General features: G+C 32.2%; 1 protein-coding gene across 2 annotated transcripts in view; it reads right to left on the bottom strand.

Moving 5' to 3' along the window:
- LOC148232995 (membralin) overlaps positions 1 to 23,785 on the bottom strand; it is a 265,537-nt gene that overhangs the window by 239,497 nt on the left and 2,255 nt on the right. For both annotated transcript variants that reach the window (XM_088191026.1, XM_088191027.1), the window contains exons 4-6: positions 22,275 to 22,395; positions 21,960 to 22,203; positions 21,800 to 21,890 (exon numbers count right to left, since the gene is read on the bottom strand). In XM_088191026.1, coding sequence (XP_088047152.1) covers positions 21,800 to 21,890; positions 21,960 to 22,203; positions 22,275 to 22,395 — 456 coding nt within the window. The remainder of the gene's footprint in view (positions 1 to 21,799; positions 21,891 to 21,959; positions 22,204 to 22,274; positions 22,396 to 23,785) is intronic.

Genomic DNA, 23,785 nt, shown 5'->3' with positions numbered 1-23,785 from the left:
TATTGACTGAATAAATGCGTCTAACGAAATGAGCCGATCGACACAAAAACTGATATTTTTTATTAAGGAAGAATGATACTCTTTTTACGGGTTAGATGGGGTACACTAGGTTCATCGCCAATGTTGCAAAATATATGGCGAAAAATGTTTCCAGGCAACTGTGCGAAATCCAGAAAGGCAAATGATCTGGGGGTGCTTTTTACGGGATGGAGGTACTCTTAAAAAAATTTCATCCCTTCGACGGAAAAGCACTCAAATTTGAACTGCAGCTTCGTGGATGATTTTTAATCCTGTCATCGGGCAAAAATAATGAGTAAAGATATGATTTAAAAAAATATTTTAATAACATATTTCAGAATACAAGGGAAAATAAAGAAAATATCCTAGAATAAACCATAAATTAAACCAATGGACTATATTTAAGAAATAAATTCGATTGTATACAAAAATTTATAGATGTGATCGAAAGGGTTTGCCAAGATTATTAGACCACGAGCTTGTTGAATCGTTGATTAATTACATGAGTTGAGTTTTGGCAGAATTTAAGGCTGAAGGGGTTCAACAAAATAATAATATGTTACGTAATTACTGTTCATCAATGTATGTTTTTCACCTGACGATGTTATAAAATTTATTAATGAATTTTAACTATTGAATTAAATTTTTCTGTTTTTATTTATTTTAATTTCCTTTAAAAGAGTGTGTTAAAAAATATAACATATCTTTAGTTATAAACGAAATATGATTCCGAAGGTATTGCGTTTTTTGCACGCTAACAATTTAACCTTTAAATTTGTCTCAGTATGTTTTATTTAATATTTTATTACTCTTTTTAAGAATTATAAATACCAATATTAATTTTGTTACGTAATATTGACGTTATTATTTATCTGGGTTACTCTTTTAATTAATTTTTGCTTATGAAAATAAATAGGTATATAATTTAAATAAGTATGCTAGTACCTTTTTAGTAATTGTATAACAGTATTTAATAAATTGTTTTTCTTTTCTCCCTGTATTCTTTAAATTATAAAAGGGGGAAATAAACATTAAAACTCCAAATTAATTAAATTTTTACCACTTCTTACAAGTAATTACATAATATATTTTTAACAACTGCTAAAAAATTCGACATATAAACCTTATTTATTAGGTGTTTTTGTTTACATAAATTACTTTTAAACTAATTATTTCAAGAAACGAATTTCTCCCTCATAAATTAATTAATTGGCTTAACAAATACAATTCGTCAGCAAGTTCAAAGTGACTCATAATTTTATAGATTATATTTTTCTACAGAAAAAATCAAAAATAACACTAAGGACCTCATTCGAAAATACTGCGAATCGAAGAAGAAAGGATTAAATTCGAAGCGGGGCGCGGGCCCCTTTGATCGCCTCTCAAACGCTATCCATACCTGTAATTAAAGCGGGGGCCCCCGTCCGATGAAAATTACCGGATCGGCCCGAGCGGAAAGGCCCCACCCGGGCCGCGGCCCTAACCCTCCGAGGGTTCGAAACAATCCCGGGCAATATCAATAACAATGCCCGGGAAAAAAAATATCTACTCAGAGCGCCCCCGGGCCGGGGCCCTTACGCGGTCGATGTTATTGTTGTTATATTTTTTTTCAATAATGCAAAAGGTTGTAAACGGCGGTGGATTATATAATAAATGTCTGATGGACGTGACACGAAAGGGGCGAAAGCAAGAAACTAGTCAATAAACAGTATCTGCGAACGTTTCGAAAGTGCGATTGCAAAAACGGGTTCTAGGAAATTCGTAAAATAAAATCCATTACCAGATTTTTTAAACCTTTTGCATAATACGTTCGATTCATTAAGTAGTAACTAGTATGAAATATATGCTGACCATTTTCTCATTAAAGAAAGCGAGAAAGAAGTGAAGGGTAGGGTGGAGTTACGACCCAAAACTCACACCTTTAATAAATAAAGCAACGGAAACCTTAAGACTTGACTTAAATTAAATCACCATAGTTATAATAAAATTATAGCCTACACAGCTTCAGAAACACGCGATTGCGCTGACTCTGGCGCAATATGTTTTTTTTATTTGATATGCTTATTATAAAATATAATAGCAAAAGTTCAAATCATGCATATGAGGGCTGTAATGACGTAATTAATAAGGTATTGACTGATAATCCAGCCATTTGTTCAATTCCACACAGAAAATTTAATATTATATTTATTATAAAAAAATATACTATTAATGAAATCCGGCCCAGCTTCGCTGTTACATTAATAATTGAAAATTAAATAGAGTCTCAGTGTGGTATTGGCAAGAAATGTGTAATATTTGATACTGTCATAATAAGTGTATTATGTATTGATAATGACCAACCATCCCGATAGACCAGTGGTATAAGTAGGTGACTAATGAAAAGACCTGGGTTTGAATCCCATATAGATCCTAGTGTTTTTTTATTTATATCGTGTCTATGAGATCGGAATTAGCGATTATTATAAATATAATTATAATTCTGGTCTACCATTACTGATTAAAATTTCCAAATTTTATATCACTAGCCAGTTGTATAAAATAAAATTTTAAATCACTAACCAGTTGTAACGCATTGGGTTAGCACCTGTTACGTTGCAATTGAAGATTTACAATATTTAAATAATTATTGCTTATTATATGTTAATAATTATCCTAGTGTAATGCATTAGACTTTCACTTGGTATGTTACAATAGAAATTGTAATAAATAAATATTTATTAAATCAGTATTTTTTTACTTCGCAAATACATATATCCGGGTGGAGTCATCGGAGTCAAAAAAGTTATTATTTTACTCTATAATTTAGTAAGGTGAGATTTTCTAAGTAATATAATAATATTTGTTATTGAAAACAATTATAAATTTTGAGAAAAATCATTGTTTTTAATTCTTTTTCTATCATTTTTATATAATTTGAAAATCGTTGTCAATATTTTTATTGCAATAAATTTTATGCACTACCGAAAAAGGTTGATTTTATTAAAATTGCTAAAGTCAGTAACCCCAGTACTCTGTACAATATGATCTTTATATTTAATTATTAATTATATATATTTTAGGCACTGTAATATATAAAAATACTACCCACTTAATACTTATTCGCATCCTAGATATTATTATAATTTATTTTCTAACATTTTAAAGTTACGTTTTTAATAATATTTAATATTTGCGGAGAATTGAGAGTGACATCATCGCGCTAAAAACACACATTAAATGTCCCCAATTTAGCTTTCTATTGGGGGTCTACTGTGTATAAAATATGTAATATAACTTTTTGTGTATTAAAAATAAAATAAAAATATTTATGCTTATAAACATAATATGGACGGTTATGCCTACAACTACGGTGACCATATTATCATAAGGAAAATAAATAAAATATGTTATAAAAAAAATAACATTTTTATTTTATTTTTAATATTAATATTACGTTACATTATTTAAAACTAGCGGATACGTATAATATTCTAGTATAAATAATATTTATATTGACTTTTCAATTGAAGATAGACACAACATAAATACACACCGTTAAAATATATACCACAGAATTTGTGAAATGCAGCAAAGCAATACGCGCCAACATTAAAACCGAAATGGAATTTGATTCCTACGAATCTATTTTTTACTTGTATGTGCTATATTTATGATGACTCCAGCGATTTAAAATAAGTAAAACCAGTTGAAATAATCACCACAATTATACATAAACGCATGTAGTTAATAAGTTTTTGGCAAAAATATATTTGCATTTCCTTGAACTATCGTAAATAATTTAAAAAGAGACCCGTTAAAAATTCGTCTTGCAGCTTTCTCATTCCATTTCATCTATACATTTCCTTACACTGCAACTATAGCACATTTTTAAATTAAAACATATTTTATATGAAATGGGTAATTTTATCAAATAATACTTAAAATCACGTAATATTTTCTTATAATATTGGCTAATTTAATAATGAAACCTTCTAATAGGTTCATTTTTTAATAAATTTAATTAATTTGTACTCCTTTCTTTTCACTTAACCCCAGACAGCACCCCAATAAATGTTGGCGTACGTGACATAATAAAAATGCCTAATAAAGAAAAAATATTTTTTAAAATGAACAAAAAAAATCAAGGAAAACTTATGTCGCCACCGAGAGTGACCCGCCCTTCAAAGCGAGGGAAATCGCGTCGGCATCAAAGGGTTGAAAACAGTGCGCCGATAATCAAGGCTTCCGCTGTGACGGCGGCAGGGCAAGTTAAACTTTCCGCGAGAGATGAAAAGAAAATAAACTTGACTTTTCCAACGGGCTGGTCTTAAAGCCTGCCCCGCGGCCGTTATTTTTCGGCGTGGGTGGAGAAGGGCGAAAAGTTCAGGTGGTGAGAGCCTCAGCGGCCGCCGCGACCGCCCGTCCGCCCACCGGGTGACGGGGTGGCGAGAGACCTGTCCCTAAATCATTTCATCGCGCAAGGTGAAGCCCTCCGTGAGCAACTCGTTACGGCTGCGTCTTGCGGTCGCCTTCAAACTTTTTTTTAGTCGAAAGGGCCGAAACTTTCGCGGAAGACTCTCCGGTTTCGTGGGCAAACAATACAAAGAATTTCGCAGATTTTTTTATATATTATATATTTTCGCTCTACACCTTTTCAATTTAAAGTCTTTCCGGCCGACGCAAACGAATCGGACGGAGAGAGCCACTCGACGGCGGAAAGAACCGAGAGAGGAGCCGTTAATTGCTCGAAGGGAAAATGTAAAGAAACGAAATTGAGTAAGCACTCAATCAAGCGCACCGATGTACATACATACGTATCTGTGTGCGTGTATATGTACTAGAACCAAACAGTGTTTAATAAATAACACAAAAGGAATTTGAACGCCGCGCGAGCAACGATCTACCCTATAAAAAATTCAAGAGACAAAGTTATTAATACTGCAATAAATTTAAAATTTAATTATGGTACGAACCTCCGGTAATTACTTAGAATGATACTGATCAATAATTAATTAAGATCCGTTCCCTAAATTAATTTACCTTACGAAGAATAAAGAGAGCTTCTCCCTTTTTAAACGCACAAATTCCGGTCACTTTAACATCGTTCTGCACTATATATTGAAACACAGATTAATTCGGACATATTTCAATTATTGATATAAATGTAATGCTATCATACGAACCACGGTAATTCAATATGTAACGAATTAGGGCGATAGAGATATTTATAGCTGCAATTGTAGCGAAAACGTGAGCACATTGACAATTTGTACCATAAATAGATGTAATAATGCAGGCTGGAAAAGCGTCTGAAGCATTCATACAAAAACATATAAATATATATATTGTATTACTTAGAGCAAAATAGTTGAGATGCATCTAAAGGTTCGTATGTAGGAAAGATTCGTGAAAGTTCGACAATTTTAATGAGAAGAACAATCAGTTGAACTGTTACTTATATTTAATTCAATATATTTATTACACGTCTAATGTTATAATATGTACATATACTATCTACCACATAGTCAATATAAAAAATATTTGTGAAAAATAAAATTGCCTTTATCGAAGAAAATCAGGACCATATTGTAAAAAATATGAATACAGAGTTTTTAGTACACTATAAAGGCATTTGACAATTAATTGAATCTAACAATGAATCTAATATAAATCAAGGTTTAATTATCACAAATTCAACACACAAAAAGTTGAAGAATAATTAACAAGAATAGTAGGTAATCGTAATTTATTTATTTATTTATTTATTAAAATTATAACCATCGTGACCTGACAGGCAAACCCAATGCGTCACGATAGTCAAAAGTACTAATACATCATAATACATACAAATATAAACAAGACAAAACAACAGACACAAATCACCTCAACGGGTGTGCATTGTCCCATACGAACTGAACCAAAACTCCATATGTGCAAGAGAAAATGTCAATATTACTATGGACAGAATTGAGCAGATAAATAGCCATGGCCAGAGAAGAGTTGGCAAGTGCTCCAGTTCTAGACTTAACAGGCAAGAATAGTGGACGCGACCGAGAACTATAACCACCTTCAGGAGCCCACATTTGAAGCTGCTCGAGCACTGAAGGATTGTCTACGATGCCCTTGAGCAATTTCCAGAAGTGTTTAATTACATAAACACTTCTGCGAGTCGACAAAGAAACGTATCCCAGGGCTCCCAAAATAAAAGCACTGGGAAACAAGAACGGATAATACCCGTATTCCTTCAAGTATAAATATCGAAGAAATTTACGTTGTACTTTTTCCAGCTTCAATTCATTACATTGATTCATTACGCCTGAGATCCAAATGATGGAGCTAGTTTCTAGTATGCTGCGGACTAGAGTGCGCAATACTAAAGTATTCCTGAAGTAGCGCGCATTTCTCAAGATAAATGCGAGCATTTTTAAGGATTTGCTATGAGTCTCTGAAATGTGCTGGATAAATTTCCAACGTTCTTCGAAAATCACTCCTAAATCCTTAGTTGAAGAAAACTTTTCCAGAAAATATCCGCCTAGATGGTATGAATATTTTGCCGGCCTTAATGACCTTGAAAATGAAATTGTGTGACATTTCTTTACACTGAAAGGCAATTGGTTATAGCAAGCCCATTTCCATATAGAGTTGAGATCCTCCTGTAGGTCGAGGGAATCAGAAATCGAATGTAAGAATTAAGTGTGAATGTTCAGTTAATAATTAATTGAAATAATAATACATTGAAAATGTACTTTTTCAGTTGAATTTATATGAATGTTAAACATATAGATATTATATTCAATATTAGGACACATCATATAAAAAAAATTGTGAATACAATTGGCTTTATCTAAACAATCAGGACCTCATTTTAAACAATACTGATACAGACGTGTATATATAATATAAAAAGTAGAATAATGATCACAGGTAAATATTTTTAAATTTCTAGTAGTATGTAAAGTACTTATATTTGTATTAATTTTATTATTTAAAATAGTATAAAACGAGATTTAAGTTTTTAAGTATTCACAATTAATAATTTGTGAAAGAAATTTATTTTTTAATAATTTATTAATCGAGAACATACACACTATCATATAAATTTGCCAAAAAACCAATTAATTTAGGGTATTTACTACTAAGATTATTGTATTTTTTCAGTCAAAACTTTAATTAACACACTACATGTACTCATTTGCGGACGCACCATGTTGATATTTATGTAATGTTACAATTAACTAGAATTTCATTACTCTAGTACACCTCATTGGTTATTTCAGCATCCACGTTTGATAGGTTTATAATTAACACATAAGAGTCGTCGACATCATTGTGTCGAGAATTTACGGCATGTTACGAACTTGTTTGGCGTACCACATACAAATATGTATAACAATATTATATAAGCATGCGATTATTATTATTAGTATCGTTGTGTGTGTGTACGCGCACGCGCTCAATAAACATTCGCTTTTATACCTGCATATTAAATATTATTTTTGGTACACTATCGTCATTAATTTCGCATGTAAATATTTCATCTAAACTCATGTGTATTTTAATAACATATTAATTAATTATTATGGTTTACCCAATGAGTAATGTATAATCGCTTAAAATAAAAACAATATTTTTTTTATTTCATGTGTTTTTTATTAATTTTTTTATGACTTTTTCGACTCTTATGCATAATGGTATCGACAACATATTTGCGTATTTTTTGTACGAGCTTAAACTGAAACACAATGCGGAGCAGGCCTTAAGAAATGTTCATTTGTGATTTGCTATGGGTGTCAAAAAAAAAGTTTTTTGTTTTTTTATCAAAAAAATTGTCAAAAAAAGCCATTGGTTCGAGAAATGTCTTCTAGCAACTTTGAAAATAAGCCTTGTGGAAGATTTTAATTTGCTGTTGATAAAGAAAGATTGAGTAACATTATTGAACCTAATCCATAATCTGCTCGGGCACTCACAGCAGGTTTTTCCTGCAACATTTTCGTGACATCAGGAAGCCATAAGAAAGGTAAAAAAGTAGACAAATGATTATTTTCTATTTATAGTTTTCGCCAATGCAAGTGGATTTGCTGTTTTTTTTATAATGTGGCACTATCGCTGTGCTAAAAAATATATTGCCAAATATGAGTTCTTTTCCAAAGCGTATGATGGAACGACATCGCAAGTCCGCCGCCGAGATTCAGCACATATGCGGCGTGTACTTACAATACAATCGATCCTTATTCCCTAGCTTGGGCTGTGTTTTGACATTGACGGAACGTCTTTCGATCGACTGACCAGCATAGAGGGTCGGTGCTAGAGAAGCCTATTTTACGGTTAGGCGCCTCCGCACTATCGCGTACCGGCAGGCACCGGCTCCGTTCCAGCGCGGGCCGCGACTCCGTGATTTATCACCCCTTGACGTTTAATACGCCCGCGTGAACGTGGTGTCGAAAGCGTAATTAATATCGGATAAATACGCAAGAAAAATATTAAATTAAAAAAAGCAGTATATAAAATTAACACAAACAATAAAAGAAAAATAAAAAATAAACAAGTACATAGCAAGAAAGGAAAAATCATAACCAGCTCCTCGTAGCTGACATTGAATAGATCAATGTGCAATGCGAGCGTATTAATAAGCCGGATGGCGACAGCCATAGACGAGTCGGCTAGTGTGGATTTCCTGGCTCTAACGGGCAAAATACCATTACCAGAACCTTTCAGTAGTTTGAAGAAATGTTTAGCGACACTTTCTGCGAGAACCCAGTGGAACGGGCGAAACGAAACCCTTGCAGTTGGTCCAACAAAACTTGCCGAAAGTAAGTAAAGACATATCTATGAATAATTATTTCAAACAATTTAGCAGGAGCTGACAAGACTGCGACTGGTCTATAGCTCTTTACACACAATTTGTCACCCTTTTTATGAATAGGGGTGACTTTTGTGCATTTCCATAGATTAGGAAATGATGATGTCTTGAGAATTAGATCAAAAATACGTTTTAGAGAAGCAGCGAGACTGACTTCGCAACCCTTCAAAATGAAATTAGAAATCAAATCAGGCCCAGAAAAACGCCCTATTTTCAATTTATTAAAGCCATATTTAAGATCTGGGGACTGTTTTTATGTATTTTCTAAAAAAAACCTTGTCTATTAAAATTGATTTTTTTAAGATTTACAGTGTAAATATATATTTAAATATTTAAAAGCTGCTGAATCTGGAACAAATTTTACTAATTATTTTGTTGCATACATTTTTAAAATCTTTTATCAGTAATTCGTCCATTGTGTTCTGTTTTTTTTTACTTTTTTCAGGTATTTCCTCGATATCGTGTGGAACTGCCACAGGAATAAAATCATCAATATGATTCCATAAGAGATTAAAGGATGGTTCAAATTTATTGAACGCTTCATCGATACTGATATTGTTGCTATAATTTTATTGCAATGTGTATATCGACATGTTTTAAAATTGAATAAAAATAATAAGATGTTGAACTCAAAATCTTCCAATGATTTTTTGAATTGCGCTGGAATACAAGAACATATAATAAGCAAATATCCTTTTATAACTATAAATAATATATTCCGTTTCAATAATATTGCGAATTAGAGTGGCATAGAGGACACGACTAAGTATCGGATCGCCAAAGTGAAACGCGTTTCTTGTAACACAACACAGTCGAGGTTCTTGGAAGATTTTTCGCAGAAGTCGTTTACGTATAGAGAGAAGCCCTACTTGCTCTCAAAAGTGATTCCGAGATCCTAAGTGGATTTTTTTCTAACTAAAGTGTTCTAACAGAGATCGTAAGAATAAACTGATGGCGAACGAGATTCAAAAAATGCTACAATGTGGGACTTTCCGACACTAAAGGACAGGCGGTTGACGGAAGCCTATCTCCATAGAGATTCTAAATCACTAGACAAGGAGTATGCAACAGATGCATTTAAACAATTTTAAATCATCTGCATACTAAAGTAAACTTAAATTTTTAACTTCCATATTTTTGTAATTAATAAATAACGTGAAAAGCAGAGGAACCACTGAAGGGACACTAATGACAATGACGGTAAAATTCACCAAACAAGAGATTTTGCTACTTCAGATTTTCTGGTTTATAATTAAGATCGGGTTGAATCATTATGCGCCTTAGATTATCATGTTTCTAAAAATTAAATTGTATTTTTACTTTCAAAATCTAGTTTAAAGGAATTTAAATATAAAATGACTCCATAATTGTCAACTTCACGAGATATACAAAAACCTGTATGGTTTATTTTAATTCATTAGAATTAAGTTACTGTCAAATTATTAATATCATCTGTTCTTTTCTCAAGCATAATTTTAGCAATTCAGACACGTAAGCTTTTTCTGTAAGGTATGCGAGTAAAACGGTAGGGTTATTTTTACATATTTTTTACTTTTACTTGCGTTTAAAATATAGTTTAAGGCCTTTTTTAATGATTAATTACAATGTTGGGTGTGATATAATATTTATATAGCATATGTATTGCATTAGTTGGTGTAAAGTGGAGTTTACCAATTTACTTAAATCTAATACAATCTCGTTTAATTATACATTACAATACATATATATGTTCATGTTTGCAGCTACATAATACCTCAAAGTATCGCTACTAAAAAAGCGTTCAATATTACAATGAAGCAAGATTACTAAAATCCTTCCCTTTATGAAAAAAATGATACTTTTCACGCAGAGCTTTATGTTAATACGTTATTGAACCATCAAAGAGATACATTGTCTTTTTTTCGCCGAACAGAAATCCAACGTTATACAAAACGCAAAATAATCTACAAATGGAATCGAAGAGCAAGCTGTGTGAACACCACACCGCTGCCTGTGTGATCAAAGGTATAATCTCACGAAATACAGCCGGCGACAGAGGCCACTCTAAGCCCGCATTATTTCCTTCCGTCCAGGACGGACAGGAAAATACAAATATTTTCACGGAACCGACAATAAGGATTACTATAGCGCTTCGAGCCATAGGAACAATAACCAGACGAGAGGACACACAGATCTATGGACGGCAGGAATTAGCGACGGCGATGCTCAGCTAGAGATTTCCAATAATGTTACTTCTATTAGAGCCACTCGCATTTTCCTATACAAATCAAACACTAAACTTAAAATATACGTACGTAATGTATTTATTATTAGTATTAATTTACTATACCTATTACCATATTGCTCAATGATAATGTAAAACCTGTTTTTTTACACATTAGTCTATATCTGGTTTCAACTTACTTTTCTATTCCCAATTCAGAAAAACTTTATGTGTGATTTTATTATTATAATAAGTAATTTAAATAAATAGAAATAAAAATAAGACACGTCTAGAAAAAATCATTAATTCGCATCTCGAAAGTAGCCTGTTTTAGAAAAAATAAAATACGCACATAAAATATTTTGAATTGAAAACTGTGTATCACTTTTAACTTTTCTAAATCCTGAATTTTATAATAGTCAATATATTGACAACGGAAAATTCACTATATGATTGGGATACTAAGTTTAGATGTACACTTCACAAAAGTAGTGATGTACTCGAATGCAAAAACTGTAAAGGAATTATTTTATTAAATACCAAATATCATATAATAAACAATGCAGAAAAACAACTTTGTAAATATATATTTTCCTGCTCGAATCGATCGATAAGATCAGATTTTCACCCTGTGCCAAATTTGAAAAAAGACATGAGTATATAGATTTTGCAGCAGCATTTAATAGTTGTGTTCTCAAACATATTGCATTCAAAGTTGAGTTGAGTAAATAAATGGGTAATTTTGGGGATCTCTATATTTTTTAATCATCAAATTGTATTTATTTCAAAATGTACCCGAGAAATAAGAATGACAACATTGATGAGATGAAGAGAGTGAGTTAGTATTAAAGTTAAATGCATTGAAAAAATAAAATAATTTGTTTAATTTCCCCCTCCATTCCGCAAATTTATTTACAGACCCTCGTATATACTAAACTCTCGTATGATAGATACGATGGATCATCACACATGACAATTTCGTGAATCGTAGACACGTGACGCTCGCGCCGCACACGTCCTAATAGGCGCCGTATCAACGTTACCTATCGCTCGTTTGTGTCACTTCAAGTTTGTTCATTTTCTGTCACCTTCGGGAAGCAACCATCTGGATGTGTATCTATATCTAAAAACGGGGACAGGTGCGATAATTCTTCAAGTGCGAACGTTCCCATGGATTACGGGAAGCGGGCGTGTAGACAAGAAAGAGAAAATAAGGAGATATGAAAGGGCATGTTCGATCGCACGGAAAACATCGAACGTATTGTAGACGATTTTATTCGTTCGCATTGTTCGCCGATAGCCGATTTTCGGTCGACCCACGTACATATGATAATGCGACCCCACACACACGCTCCGCATACTTTTTTCTCCTTCCAAAAAAGACCGCCTTAGCTTAGGCGCTCTTTCGCAAACGTCTTACTTCTTAGGTTTTGAAGTTGTCGTCTTCGTTTCTCACACCGCCCCGCGTAAGACCTTTGATGTTATTTTATTCCGGCATGTAATTCTTGTGTGGATCCTTTATGTGGTCGCATTAGTACACCCCTCCCTCCTATCTCTTCATGAGTATGAGGTATTATCTCTCGTTCCTATTGGGCCTTTTTCCGAAGTCTTCCCCGCATAAAGATTGCGTATTTTCTTTTCGTTTCCTTTTGTTGTTTCGCGACCGTATCGCTCGCTCCAAAGCTCCACTTTCGCAGACGGCGGAGCCTTTCTTCTTAGTTTTTTTCTTGCCGAGTTGAATATATTAGCAGATTACCGAAAGATCCTTCCGTTCGTTCGCTAATTTTGAATATTCGATTGGTTCCGGGCGGAGTGCTTTTTCACGGAAAATCGCGAAGTATATTCTTCCGATTACGTTGACGTTTTAAGTGGAAAGAGCTTATTATGTTACGTTCTTACAGTTTAAACTGCGAACTTAATACACAACAAGTTAAGATGTGTTAAATTAAGCTCTTCCAGTGTTTCTTAAAAGGGCATAAACTATAATATTTTAGTGATTGTGACATTAAACGCGCTTTATGAACATAACAAAGGGGGATCGTACAAATCATATAGTCACTATAAGGTACATTAATTCTCGGCACTATTTGAAACTCACAGTAATTAAAATTGTTATACCTAAAAGTCAGATGTAAATAATTTTATCTGGATTATTCAACGCTCCAATTTGCAACTCCTCTGTAAAATCGTATTTTAATTGTCAACAGTAATTAATTAATTCTTTAATTTTTCAATAAAAATTGACCATAAGTTTTTAACTGGAGTGTTTCCTAGCATACCAATATTAATAGTAGTGCTACTCCAAAATGTAAAGTCTTTTATGTGCCTTTATTTTGTTTCGAAGTTTGAGACAATGAGGCGCTTCTTCTTAACAAAAAAATGCTTTTACGCCTACGAAAAACATTCGTCTCTACTATGACCGAAATACGCAGAATTCGTTCGTTGAACGAAAAACAACTTTTATTATCGTTTAACACTTATCTCAAAAACAAGTGTGCGTCACAAATTTTTGTGAAGTTCGTGTTACGTTTTTGTATTTGTTGTTTCAAGAACAAAACTCGACGATTTGGTTTTTTTTAGATACCACTATCATTTTAAATATACCACAAGACCCGTGAAACTGTACCGCGTCACGCTGACTTTAGCGGAAACGACGGTAAAAATGCATATCCATCGTATTGTATATATATACAATCTATTCAATATATACATACATAATTTCTTTCTATATTATTACAAAGTTATAAATATGAATTTACGAGAATTTTGTTATCTAGCTGAAAACGATTAACTCTACATGAATTTTAAAATAAAAATAAACCCCTAAAAATACCGACAATGTGCGCATTATGAATTTCCAATATCATTGCCTGCAAATGAAAACGCTAGACAGTAAATTCGAAAAAAAAATTCGAACGATAATAATAGATGCGCAGTTAACCATTTTATTCAAATTCTGCCAACTCGTTGACCTGTCAGCAACACGAACGACCACGTCCGACAACTGATGTCAAAATCCAACAACAACAAAAAATGTGCTTGCAGCCAATTTTCAATAAAAATAAATGATCCCAACCACACACAATGCAGAATTAATGAAGGTAGCAACCAATAATTTCAATCTATAAAACCATATGTTTATAAAAAAATAACTTAAATATACACCAAAATATATAACTAAATATTCTGCATCAAAAATACAGTCAACACAATTATACAATTTATATTCCTAATAAAATGCCTTGCTTTTACATGATAGGAATTGAATTAAAATTAATTATTCTCCCACAGTCAATTTCATGTTGCGATGTAATAATCTGAGCATCCAAAAAACCTAAGTGCTAGAAGAATTTAATTTTAAAAAAGCATATTTTATGACCGATTGTTGAAGGATATGATATTATATAATGAAGTGTGAGCGAAGCTGAAAACGAAAGCTTATAGTCAATATATTATATTTATTATCTAACCCTTGTCAGAAAATCAGAGAAAGATTAACGACTAAAAATTATTATGCATTTAAAAATGGTCTTCGAGAACAATAAGAATGGTCAGGCTTTTAGAGGATTTCGTCTATAACAAATAACATTAATTTAAAAACAAACGTTCTTAATTAAAACAAGTGTTAGGGTCACGAATACTAGTTAATAAAATCATAAAAGTTTACATAGGTAAATTAATTTGTATTATAAGGTATTGTTATTGACATTGTCGTATTCTAGTGTTATATTTTATAATAATGATTTTTGACAGTATTTCTCTGCATTTATAGTTTCATTATGTTCTCAGTTATGATCAAACGTTAAGTAACACTAGATATGCTACTGCATACGTGACAATTTAATATTAAACTCTTGAGGTACGTTCACGTGGAAAAGTAAGCAAACACCATACAATCCACAAGCGCCGACTCAAATTTGAACTTATCCCCGTCGAGCAGACCCGACGCGAAACAATTGAATTACGTTTAATATAAAAGAGGGCGTTTAGATCGTAAATAAGATTAGAAAACCATGCACCGCATGGCAACCCCGTGAATTCGCCCCCGCGCCATGGGAAACGCCAGCGGTCCCACACCCTACAGCGCGAACCCGTCCACACAGTGTATTGATAACTTGTCAATACGAATCACCTTCCGGCCGGCGAACATAGGGGGTGGGTGGTAAAGGGTGGTCGTCGAAAAGATGAGTGAAGAGAGCGAGCGAAGACGGAAAGGGAGAGGACAGGCCAAGGAAACAACGAACAACGAGGAAAGACCACGAAATTGTGGTCAAGTATTTAGTGGATGCTCTCGACGGTGCCAGAAGGCCAGTGGTGCATTCAGTTAGGTCTGAGTGGTTGAACCAATCAACGGACGTGCACAGAAGGTCTGGTTTTCGCACATATGTACATATAACATGCGGTCAACTTAATTATACTCGACCTGATAAGCTGATATAGATATTGTTACTAAAGTAGGGATTGCTAACTTATGGTATGTGGTGACACGCGAAGAAAGCTTTAAGTTTACATAATTTAGTTTAAATTTCGAATTATTTATTTAGGCTACTTGTTTAGTTTAGTTAAATATCGAATAACATATTACATCCACAATCACCATATAATTGCATCAGTAGATATAGAAATACCGTGTGTACTTATTCGAACTTCAGTCTTAGTACCTTTCTAACCAGAAATATAAATTAATCTTTGCACTTGTCATTTTTTCCTAGGTCGTTTACCTTGTAAAAAATATATAGTTAAATGATCTATGAATAACGGGTCCTCAAGGCTTAGTTAAGGTAAACATTTATCCCCGATTTGATATGTTATTAAGAACATTAAAATTCATAAGTAAAGAAAAAATTACTCGCATATGTTGTAAACAAATTTTTTTATGATTGCTATTTATTTTATTAACCACTACACAAGAAACAATTATTTGCATTTTCTTGATTGTAAAATAAATCATTTAGAAAATCCCATATTTTAATATTATAGTTAAGCTGTTCAGCCTATATTTAAAAAGATGAACTATTGATTTAATATTTTATACTCTTTTTTTAATATCTTTATTATTTAGATACGAAACTTTTTCGTATCTCATTTTGAGATACGAAAAAGAGAAATCCAAGTAAAGATTAAGGATACATACATCTTAAATTCTTTATGATTTCTAAAAATTATTTTCATATGATAATGCTATGTTCTCAACCGGAACAACGATAGAAGAATCTACTAATGAACTGCAATGCGCTATTGTAAGAGTAAATAAAGATATAATATGTCAAATTGAATGAGTCTAAAGCTCAGTTTTATTCAAAACACATTGCAAAACAATATAAACTAAATAAAACCCCATTTTGATTAGTTTAAGATTCTTTATTTATAACACATTAGTGTAAATATTTTAGCTGAGAAATGTCATTTAATAATGTGTCTATGTTTTCTTTTTCGATACTTTCGGGAATCTTTAAACGCAAATAAATATGTGATGAATAACTAAGTGGAATTGTTTTTCCACGTTTAAGTATAATACGCCAAAGAGTGTTATTTTTAATCCATTCGATTGGAATCCGTGGAAATCCCTAGTACGCCCCTGGTGCGGCGGCGAAAAAGGGCGAGCACAGATTATGATAACATATGTGGGCGCAAACACGGGGTGGTTCGTTACACCGATAAATCGGCGAGATAAGGGCGAGCAGCTGTTGAGTTCCAGGGCGATAGTGTCGCCTCGCATCCGACGTCCATTTACATCGACGTCCGTCGGCGACGCTTCGGCGGACCGACATACGACGACGGGCGGTACGAGGGCGGATTAACCCGTGCGCGCCCGGTGTCGGTTTTAATTTGCGAAGGGACGATAACGCGCACCCCTGTGATTAATACGCGACGATATGGGCTACGCGGACAAGCGATAAATTTTACCTATTTTTAATCTCGACGGAAGGTCGACAATAATAACGCGTAAAACGCTTAGTATTTGTCGAGCCAGCGCAAGGTGGCATAGTGATCATAGCAAGCCACAGATTTTAAATTTAAGTTTGAAAATATGAAATATGGAACCAGCCATGTAAGCAACTAGAATGGCATTATAATATTTTTTTATATTTTTTTTATTTAACTACTATACAATACAGTGCCAAGAATTTTTTTTTTATGAACTCAACTTTTATCAGTAGAAGTCACAAAATATCAATTAAAAGTGTTAGAAAGAAATTGTGTATGGGTTACACTAATAATGGAAATGAATCCTGAGGAATGCCTCTTTGTGTTGTCGATGAATAACAATAAACTGACATTGTTAAAATAAAAGCCACAGCTTTTTTTCATTAAGAAAGTGAAAAAATGACGTTTAAACTATTCCGTTTGCATGTTTAAATTCACAATTTAATATCGTAAAATTAATAAATTGAGATTGAAACCTATATCTCCCTCCCCTACGCAAAAATCTAGTTTTATTATGTGTAAATAATATTATTAAAGGCAAAAAGTTATGTAACAAAGGTAATATTTGAATATTGTAAATATTTGTCCAACAAATAGCGATAAATAAAAAGCAAATAATAAAAAGCGAACAGATATAAATTAGAAGCCTTATCCAACGCGTTAATGACAATAAGACCAACATCAACAGCAACGGAAAGGGTTTTTTCCATAACGGGAATATTAAAACCAAAGGTTAGCAGTAATATTAAATTCGAGACACTTTTTGCATTATTGTTTTTAAAAAGTATGTTCGTGAAGTTAAAATAATTGTAAAAATTAACATACTAAGTATTTTATTTATTTATTTATATGTGCACGAATTTGAATAATAGCTATTTTGGTACATTTGGTAAATACTCGAAAGTACTCGAGTACTCGAGTATTTTAAAATTGTAATACTCGAGTAGTTGATGGTTCGAGTAATTGGAGACTCTAGTTAACACTTTCAGTCTGAATCAAAGCAACAGTTAAAACATTTTAAAAATAAGGATTCACCACCCTTAAATGTGACGGAAAAGTCATATCACAATATCTGTATGTCTGTGTGTTTTAACATATCAAAACAAATGTGGATTAAATACGAAAAAAATAGTTTTTACAGATTTAAAGCATTAAAGAATATTTTAAAGAATATTGTATAATTAATTAGACCCTCTTCCGAATCATATAATATATTATATATGGTCCTAGTATCTACTTTTAATACTAAAAAATCAACGAATCCAATACTTCATATGCGAGGGGTAAATAATACATAAATACAGCAAAGATACAACCAGAGGATGAAAATTCAGCAAGGCAAACAAACCAAAAGGAAATCTAAATTCCAGTAGTCCCCACACACATAATCCAATTTTAAATTTTCCAAATTGAAGATCGAATTAATTCCAGGCGACCGGCGCACGTATCGCCTGAAATCCATTGCGATTGATTACGAGTATTGACTGATCCCCTATGTGGCACCATTTATTAGTTTACGGTATGATTAATGACGCCGTTGTTTGTTCGTTCCCGCGATTGGTATGCTAATACTGGAACCTTGCTCTGTCAACACAACACCGCGCCTGTTGGACACACACGCGCATTTTTTTAATCCAATTTAATGCCCTCACCCCCGAATTAGGGTGGCGGGTTGGATGTATGCGGTTGAGCGCAGTTTCATAAAATGCACGTGGGATATTACATGTACATTGTTACTAGAGAGAGAGAGAGGCATTTTTAAGTTAGATTTCAATCAATACTTGGACTACAATAACGTCCTTTTTGTCAGTATATAAAATATGTATATATAATATATTCCAGATAATGTCTCGTTTTTTATTTTATTTTAGAAAAAATATCATTAAAACTTATCCTTTTATTTATTTATTTTTAACATGACACTAAGGACCTCAGGAGTCTGGGAACAATTATTATTTCAATGAAAGAATTCTTGCTACTGCCCTATTTTTGCGTGTAAAAATCCCTCACTACTACCAACCAGCAATGCTAGTTGGAGTGTTTTGTGAAGGTTTTTCCCCAGGAAAAAAAAGGCACCCAATGTGTAGCCTAGTCGATAGGGATAACTGATTCGAGCCACAGAGATTCGCCCCTCCAAAGAAGGCTCCAACACCAAAAACCGCCCGACGCCGGGGCTCCGCCCTTAGTCGATCTGATCCAGATTTGCATCCAGAGTTTATATAGAGCAAGCCTAAACATAGGAGCCAGCGTCACTATGTTTGTCACTCCCCGGATAACGCGCTTATCGGATACCGTGCCCTCACAGTGGCTACATTATTAATAATGTTTTCTTTTTCTTTATATATAATATTTTACATATTTTATATGGAGTCGAGTATTAGATGTAAACACTAAAAGCGTAAAAAAGTGTTGAATACTTTCTATATGTCATAAAAGAATTCTCTAATGTTCCATACATGAAAAAATTGAACATAATAGTAAACTTTAAATGCGTAGAAACACAATGGTATATTTGGAGACTCATTAATTTATAAAATATATGGAAGTAAAAATTTTAAAATACTAGCTTAAGTACATCACGATTTCATATTAATATAGTCGAAGAAATATTGTTTTTTGCATAATTACAAGCTCATCAATACGGCAGTTTTGATAAATAATGCTAAATTTATATATGCATTACTAATTTAAAATGGTTAATGATTGTTCAATAGCGATTTATAAATAATATTTTAAAAATTCAAAGCTCGCCAATTGGACTAAATTCAGATCAACATTGTTAATTTATAATTGTAGAATGTTATTTAATGCATATACGGGACAAGTTATCAATATCAAGTTGATCGGAAACATAACTCAATTTGGCGCTGATTTGCATAACATAATACATAAATAGATTACCAGTTATTGGCGACTCAATTCCCAAGAGCCTAGGAAACACTAATTGGAATATCAGTATGCTATAACATTTTTAAATGAACTTGCTACCTGTGGCAGAACTAAAAATTTTGGGCTCCCCACGCAAAAATAATTATCAGACTCCCTTCTTAAAAAAAAAAAATTACTGAATAACTATTAATTTAAATTACATATATAAAATAAAATAAAAAACCTTAACAATGTGATATTATGTACATCCATAAAAAAAATATTATAGATAAATATCTATAAAATCTATATTTGATTTTATGTATATATTATACAGTAGACCGCCCAATAACACGGTAAATTTCGGACGTGCTATTTGGGTGCGTGTAGTTGGGGGACTAAATAATACTCATAATTTTTTGAAAAACACACGAACGATCAGGCGCGTGTGGTGAGATATCCTCCCTTTAGCTCGCTCACACATAACGTAACGGACATTAAAATAGCACCTCCTTAATTTACCGTGTTATTGGGGTGATCTACTGTATAAACATTAAATAAAATATCTATGTAAAATTTATGAAAATTACACATAGTGTAAAATCCTATTCATTTTTCAAAGTTTGTATCTCTATATTTCACACTTCAACGAACAATTCGTAGAGCATCTTGAGTCTGAGCGTTAGTTTTTTTTTTACATAGTTTTACTCTATAAGCTATATTCAGTGGCGGATTTATTTCACTATGAGGCCGATGTGTTACAAATTTCTGGGGGCCTCTATATAATATATACAAATATTCAGAATCCGGTTCCAACCCTCTGCCCTCTCCCATTACACATAAAAAAAATATAATTAGAACAGATATTTTTATATTCTATTATATATCATGCATAAAATACGATAAAGTTCTTCTTTATCAGAAACGTCAATAACAAAAAATAGAATAAGCAACTTTGTATTAGCAAATCTGTTCGGTGAAGACTACGATAAGGTGGAAGCTAGTACCTCACCAGGGAATGATAGGAAATATATCAGTTAGTAGGTGATGGTAAATTGGTTACATATTGTTAATATAAAGAAAAAACAGAGCGACAACATTAAAAAAAATATGTAAGGTGACCAGTGAAATCGTAAAGCGATTATAGAATGGGAAAGAGTCCTAATAATTTAAAATGATATTGCAACTATTAATCAGTAGATTCCACCGATGTGTGGATAAAGAAAAAAAAACATAAATGCTTTGAACAAATTCGGAATAAAGTACTGCTTCTAAACAAGCCTCCGCAACATAATTGAGGGTACGACTCGAACATGAAAAACAAATTACGGATTTGTTTAATTTTTCAATTCTAAATTACAAAGTGTTATATTTGCTGGTCATACTAGCAGCATACTATATTAGATTTTTTTCGAGTATTTTTCATATGATATTATATTTGCACAACCTAGCTTCATTTTAACTAAAGGGAACAATTAAGCAAATATTAAAAACTAAAATCTTTCCTCCTACACTTTATGTTAGCAAAGTCTTGATTTAAATGCTTAGTTTTTATTTCAATCGCTAGTATTGCTTCTATTGCTAATAATGAAAGACCATATATACATATAAAAATAAAGTGTTTCTATAAATATTGAATGATATTTTAAATAATAGGAATTATGCACGTGTGAGAGATTTACAGTAAAATTATTTGTTAAAATCATCCCATCAAATCAGTGTGAACAAATAGTATAATTAAGTACATAATATAACTATACTTCAGCATTTAAATACACATATAATACAAATTTGATTAAATTAAAATCAGTCATTGCAGAACTATTGTTCAATATTAATAATGATACATAATAGACATATCAGATTTAATCATATATACCTTATTTTAAATATGATGTAATAAGAAAACATCAAAGAGGAAAAGATTAAATTTAACTTACGAAGAGCAACATTATGAAGAAAGCAGCAAAATATGACGTTCTCGCCATCCACATTGAAACAAATCTATAATGTTCACCAGTCACCACATTTCTGAAATTAAATCAAAAGTAAAATAACCATTTATTAAAATTATAGTTTCATCTAAAAATAAATGATCACCTCAAGTATCCTTTATTTTCCTCATTTTCTGCTAATGTCTTAATAGAAGCCATTAATAGATCGTCATAGCCAAGAAATTCATCCAAAACATATCTCGAAAAGCTGTCACCAAAGCACTTATCAACATTCGGATCCAAAGTCACAATTCTAACAGGAATGTTGAGTCTTTGACGAGCAGCCGGTGACAATCTTAAAAAGCCGTATTCCATTGAATATTCAACGATATATTCATCATCAGGCCATGCTATAAAAATTTAAATTGTATTATAACACAATCCTCCATATGAGTCGCAATGTGATATGATTAAGATTTACCAGCTTTTGGTTGTTTATCACCCTTTGATTCATCCTCTTCGTCTGTTTTCTCCTCAGACTCCTCGGGAGGATGTGCATCAACATTGATGCTATCATTTGACACGAATTTGGTTGATATTATCTATAATCATATAAAATATTATTAATTAATAAATTAAATTAAGATTATTGTATTAATATATAAGTAGATAATTTACTAAGTTTGCTTTAAAATATAATTTTTTAACTCTAATGCAATAAAATGTTTGTTTCAAAATGAAATATGTTACATTTGTTACTCATTTATTTTTTAGAAACATCAAATATATCCCATTTTAAATTTGTTTTTTAGAAATTAGGTAGTGATTCATAATTTTTCCTAATTTTATAGAAATGGATATAATTTTTTTTTATATCCCATTATATGAGTTTTGTAAGAAACAACTTGATTTAAAACCAATCAACATCATTGGGGAAGAATTACATAAAATTACACCTTTGTTAGAAAATTTACTATATGTATAAAGCTAATTTATCTTCAAAAGTCAGTGCATATAAACATTTCTCAACACGCGATCATCACATGTCTTTAAATTTCTACGCTGTGATTGGTCGGTTGCTCTGAGGATAGTACCCGATATTTGGAATTAAATGGCGTGGTCAAGATTATGATCTTATTGCCCCTTTTCACAAAAAAAATTGTGAAAAGAGGCAATATATGTTTTATTTATTATAATCATTACCTTGCGCTACGTATATTTTTTAATTTTACTTATTTTTAAAATTAATACTGTTTTATTTATTTAAAAAAAAATGATTTGTTCTTATTCAGTCCTTTTCTAAGCGATCACATAAATTCTGTATGTATTTGTTTTTGTGCACTGACTCTTAGTATAGTTGTAGAGCGCCAAAACAACAAGAACTTTATACCGATAATTTATGAGTATTGGTAAAACAATGAAATAATGTAGTATAACGGACAAGAATAAAAAAGTGGGAAATCACACATATTATATGTAAGGGTTTCAATACCAGTATCCTGGTTTTGAAACCAGGATACTGGTATTGAAACCCTTACAATACCGAAATATCAATATTGATTCAATGAAAATCCCAGATGATACGAGAAATGTTTTTGTTACATATCTGTTTAGCTCATTACAGTTTGGTAGTTTTGCGAAATTTTAAATGTTTTGACAAAGTGTGAGTTTTATCAAAATAATTACAAATATTTATACATTACCATCTATCGATAATAGTACATATCTACTTTAAGTTCGCACGATATTTTTACAAGCCAAAGTTCAATTATTTGTAACACTCGAAAAGGCGTGAACGGACTGACGGCAAAATTTTGCTATCACACGTAAACATGTGAACAGACCGACCATAAAGTGTTAACATAGAATGAAAAATACATTTAAAATTACAAGCTGTTTATGATACAATTCAAGAAACTAAAACCCCGTTGGGGAAAATATTTACAAATATAATATAATGATCAATTAATTAAAGTTTAGGTATGTACATTT

This window comes from Plectrocnemia conspersa, unplaced genomic scaffold (genome assembly GCF_051122295.1).
Source record: "Plectrocnemia conspersa isolate PC_06_02 unplaced genomic scaffold, ASM5112229v1 ptg000008l, whole genome shotgun sequence".
Lineage (NCBI taxonomy): Eukaryota > Metazoa > Arthropoda > Insecta > Trichoptera > Polycentropodidae > Plectrocnemia > Plectrocnemia conspersa.
This window is presented reverse-complemented; position numbering and strand designations above follow the sequence as displayed.